At 39.4% G+C, this 5,504-nt stretch overlaps 1 protein-coding gene across 1 annotated transcript in view; it reads right to left on the bottom strand.

Annotated features, from left to right (window-relative positions):
- LOC101851060 (poly [ADP-ribose] polymerase tankyrase) overlaps window positions 1-5,504 on the bottom strand; it is a gene marked incomplete in the record, with an annotated part of 82,071 nt that overhangs the window by 42,859 nt on the left and 33,708 nt on the right. The window contains 4 exon segments of the mRNA XM_013085456.2: window positions 891-1,010; window positions 1,893-1,988; window positions 3,344-3,505; window positions 4,590-4,703. Of these exon segments, the coding sequence (XP_012940910.1) occupies window positions 891-1,010; window positions 1,893-1,988; window positions 3,344-3,505; window positions 4,590-4,703 (492 nt within the window).

Genomic DNA, 5,504 nt, shown 5'->3' with positions numbered 1-5,504 from the left:
AGAGAGAGAGAGAGAGAGAGAGAGGGTGAGAATGAGAGAGATAGAGATTGACAGAGAGAGAGAGACAGAGAGAGAGAGACAGAGAGAGAGAGACAGAGAGAGAGACAGAGAGAGAGAGAGACAGAGAGAGAGTGACAGAGGGCAATAGAGATAGAGAGAAAAAGAGAGATTTTAAGAACAGAGAAGCACATCGACACAGTAACGGTCATTTGGTGCAGCATTATTTTATTTGGGGCAAAGACCCCACCCACCCATCCACCCAGAAATCTCCCCATATCCTTCACCTAACCTCAAAACCACCTTCTTTCTTCACTCTTTCTCTATTTTAAAGTTGAACAGTACAAAAGACAGAAGTAATTGTGATTCAGGAAATAATAATAAACGTGTGACTGTGGGTCTGTTTATGTGTGTCAGCATATATTATGTTTGCATATGGGTATATATGTGTGGAAGAGAGGATGTGTGAGATAGTATATGTGTTTGGGTGTGCCTGTGTATGTGTGTGTGTGTGTGTGTGTGCACGTGTGTGAGTATGTGTGTGTGTGTGTGCACGTGTGTGAGTATGTGTGTGTGTGAGTGTGTGCGTGTGTGTGTGTGCATGTGTGTGTGCATGTGTGTGTGTGTGTGTGTGTGTCTGTGTGCATGAGCGTGTGTGTGTGTGTGCACATGTGTGTGTGTGTGTGTGTGTGTGTGTGCGTGCGTGTGTCTGTGTGCGTGAGCGTGTGTGTGTGTGTGCGCCAGTGTGACTGGGCATGCACACGCATGCCTGAAAATATTGTAAAGAATTAATTACAATGAAAGATGAACACTTACTTATATGCTCATATCTCCTTATACAGCTGCGAGCGCTATAAAACACTTTCCAAAAATAATAAATAATAAACACTTACGACAGCATTGAGATCCGAGGCAGGAATGAGGGCTTTGATGTACTCGTGGAAGTTATCCCACTGCTTCTTCTGTAGCAGCTTGGCAGCTCTGTGTTCTTCCAGGTCGGAGAACACACGGCACTGTTGTCACAAACAAAAAGATATTGAGAAAAAAAAAAGTTTTTTTTTACCGTTTGATTCAGACCGAAGGGCTAGAACCCAAATGGCCGCTGGATCGGAAAAGTAAAGTAAAGTAAAGTACCGTTTGAAAATGTATCTCACTTTTCTATTTTAAAAAATAACTTTCCTATGATAAGATCTCATTAATATTACAAATGTTCGTAGAAAAAATATTTGTAGTATTCAGATATTTTAAAAACTCCTTTCTAAGTGTTTTCAAAATAATGTGAATATTATAGCATAAACCATAGCAATTATAACAATATTAATCAGCTTAACTTTATAAGCAGCCAATGATACCTTACAAATATCTCTTCTTGTACAATAGTGAAAATCTCCAAGTCTAAGATGTAATGGCAACGTGTTTATCAATAGATTGAGTTTAAAAAGTTATGTTTTAACCCAACAAAAAAGTTTTTATCACATCAAAGGTGCCTTTCTTAACAAGGCAGAAGGGGATTCAGAAGAGAAAATTAAATATGATAAGAAAAGAAACCACGGCCTGGAGCTGGAGTTAGCCTTGAAGACCACAATAATACACTCAAAATTGTCCCTGATGGCCAACCACTATCAAGGAGACAAGAAGCCATCTTGGATAGGCGACCGTCTTACAGAGTGTCATTATAATGTTCTTTTAAAAAAAACGCAACAGAGGAAATAGAATGAAGTCGTTTGAAAAAGTGAAAGTCTTATTTCAGGTGGCCGTATGCAGGCCGAAGGGCTAGAACTCAAGATGGCTGCTGGATCCAAAAAGTAAAGTTAAAGTAAAGTAAAGTAAAGTAAAGTAAACGTGGCCGTTTGAGCAGGTTCCACTGTATTTGCATGAGTGAAGTGTATTCTTACCGGTGCTTCTTTCAAGCTCACAACGCTTAACTGCAGAGGGGTGTAGCCATCACTGTCCACGTACTGCAACATCTTGTCAACTTCCTCATCAAATTTCTGATAAGAATGAAAAGAAAATTAGAATTTCACGTTACCAACAAGCACATGACTATCATGCATGTACACACACAGACCCACACACAAGCACACTCGCACACAAAAACACACATACATGCACACACACGTGCACACACGCACGCATACACACACACATACTCACACACGCACACACAGGCGCACACACACACACTTAAGCACACACAAGCAAACAACACACAATACAGACAAAAACACATACAGAGACACACAGAGAAGCATACACACATTCAAACACAAACACAAACACACACTAAGACATACACGAACCTCATACTTACATAATCTTCTCAGTTTGAATTAAATCTATGAAAGAGTAATTATCTCTCTCTCTCTCTCTCTTTCTCATTTAGTTCATCATAAAAACAATCTGAGAATTTGTTTGACTCTCAGTACACCGAAGGCTGAGCTATTCCCCCTCTGTACAGTCAACTTTACTTTGTCATCCAATTTTTCAGCATCACAAAATTCCCTACAACTCCATTCCAATTTAACCTATTAGCTTACTACCCATTACGCCATCTGGCGTTTAGAGCAGCAACAAAGAATCTCCAGCTCTGTTTGTTTTGGGTCATCTTGGTCAGCGTTCCCCACGAATGATTCCAGGACTTCATTTCAGACTCTACTGAGCATCTCCAGGTCACTTTGGGTCTTCCCTTTTTGCGATTTCCTTCGGGTGTCCAGTGGAGGGCAGTCTTCACAATAGCGTGTGGTTCTCTTCTCAGAACATGCCCAATCCATCTCCATCTTCTCCTTTTTATTATAGTGGTCATGTCCTCTTGCCTACATTTACGTAATAGATCTGCATTGGAAATCTTGTTGGGCCAGAAGATACTGAGGATTTGGCATAAGCTGGTTGTATGAAAGGAAGATAGCTTGGCACTGTCATGATCAGTCATCCTCCAGCATTCAGCTCCATATAGGAGTGTGGATAGCACACAGCTGTTACACAGCTTTAACTTGGTTTGTATACTAAACTGTCCTGACTTCCAGATGTTGATCATGCTTCTGTGTACAGATCTTGCCTTGCCGAGTCTGTTCATGATGTCTTCCTTTGTGCCGCCGTCAGTTTTGATTATGCTGCCTAGGTAGGTAAATGTGTCTGTTACAGGGAGGTCTGTGTTGTTCACCCTAATCAGCGTTGGGGAGAAACACCAAAATGATTATAATGAATGCTGCATGCAATATATCATACACACAGTCTGATTTAGATACAGTGGATTTACTGGGGTTTTACTGATCTCGTTATGACTGTTAACAACCGAACAACGGCGCATGCCAGCTGAACTAAGAGTTAAAAAGCAGAAGAATCTTACAAATTTCCTGCACAGAGCTTGGACTTGATAAGGATTTCCCTCCTTTGTCCATAAGTTAGTCGCCAACAGGTGCAGGACGGACCTGTCCGGATCACCGTCGGGAGGGGCCAACACCGGGGATCCACTCTTGAGCAGGAACTCGGCCAGGGGCAAGTTCAAATTCTGTTGATAATGAAACAACTTGTGTTAAATAACAATTGTTTTGGCAAAATTTCGCATTTAGAAGAAAAGAGAGAAGAAATGACCTTTCGATGCATAATACTTTTTTTTCTTTCTATCCTTTTTTATTGTTTTCACTAATTTCAAAATAATCTTTATTAATTTAAACTTGGTCACTGGTTAAAAATTTCTTTAAAGTAAGAACGGTTGTTCTCAGATACCTTGTGCCTTGCTACTTATTTTCTGAATAAGGTCATGGCACCTGTACTAAATATTATCCTTTGAACGAAACTGATCAAAAGGAACTTTTTAACTGTTAAATAGGGAGAGAAAGTTTGTCTCAATGCCACCTCAGACACAAATGGGCTATTTTGGAGGTGCTACATTGGGCCGGGCCACAGGAAATGATAAGGAAGAAGGATGGAAAGAAGAAATAACAAATACATCAAAGAACATATCCCCCAATTTGCCTGAGCACAGATATAGTAGACTTCTAGTTCTCCAAGAAGAACTGCTGCTCTTGGTGGCTCTCTTTAATTTAGTTGAAGTAAGAGTTTTTACAGCACTTGCAACACAAATAGGTCACATAAGTGGCAAAGACTAGAGGTTTTACTAGAGAGTTACATACAAAGAGAAGGAGGAGGACCAATAAGGATGATAGATGTTTGATAGGAAAGAAGGAGCAAACCACACCAGATACCCCGCCAACCACCTAATGGAGCCCATCTGCATAATTCTTTAAGTTATTGATACAAACAGTTTTCAGAGAGATTGAAGGAATTCAAAAATACTTAGGCTCTTTGATTAATTTTTTTTTAAATCCATTCTAAACTAAAAGAGACTACTCTAATTCCTAACAACTTAGGTAACAGATACACAATGTATTTAACAATTACATCATGCCAGCTACTGACAAGGACACATGAAACATAATAATGCTTCAAAGAAGTAATAATAGGTATTTATTGATTTTCACAAAAATATAAATAAAACTCCCACAGATCTACATTGGTTAAACTGTATATGAGGGAGGGAACATGTTTTTAAAAATATTACGAATAAGCCACAACAAAAAAGTTATGTTTACCATGCCCAAAGCCAGCATTGCTGGAGTGAAGCCATCCTCATCCACGTCAGTCACTTTGCAGCCATGTTTGATGAGAAGTTCGGCCATCTTGATGCTCTGACTCACCGCTTCTTTCTACATTCAAAAGACATCAAATAAAAATCAACATGATAACAAAATAATAGGGGGGGGGAGGGGGGGGGGACATTCAAAGATCAAGTATGCACTGCCATTGTTACGTTCAAAATACACCAAACAATTCTTAGTCAAAATGAAATTCCTACTTACCTAAATCAAACAGAATATAACTTAAAAGCAATATAACTCTCTACCCCATCTTTACAATATGCGCTGGATTGTGGGTGGCTAGCAGGTGCAGTGGTGTGGTTTACTCCTAATTTCCTATCAAAAATCTATTATCCTAATCTCTCCTCCTTCTTTTTTATGTGTGTTACTATCTAGTATTACTTCTTGTCTTCAGCATAAATATAACTTATCTGTGTTGCAAGAGCCGTAAAACTCTTACTAAAACTTTTTTTAAACACTGGTGCAACTATGTGCCCTATTGACATTCTCTATTGTTAGTTCTGGTGAGTCATCAGTCAACCATGAGACTCAACTCATCGCGCTGATCTTTCCTCTTTTACTCTGTTAATCAAGAGTAGTCTAATCTCTTATGCCTCTTTCACTTACCAGTACCCAGAGACAGTCTGAACAAACATCTTAATTCATGAAATAGAAGCACACTTTTGTTTTGACCACTCTGCCATTTGATCTTATCTCATCCACGAACAAGACAGACAGATAGAAATACATCTGTGAACTAAATAGGTTCATATCAAAATAAACATGAGTACAAATAGACAAATTAAATACATACACAGACAGACAGACAGACAGACAGACAGGCAGGCAGGCAGGCAGGCAGGCAGGCAG

Source organism: Aplysia californica, unplaced genomic scaffold, assembly GCF_000002075.1.
Source record: "Aplysia californica isolate F4 #8 unplaced genomic scaffold, AplCal3.0 scaffold00377, whole genome shotgun sequence".
NCBI classification, from domain to species: domain Eukaryota; kingdom Metazoa; phylum Mollusca; class Gastropoda; order Aplysiida; family Aplysiidae; genus Aplysia; species Aplysia californica.
This window is presented reverse-complemented; position numbering and strand designations above follow the sequence as displayed.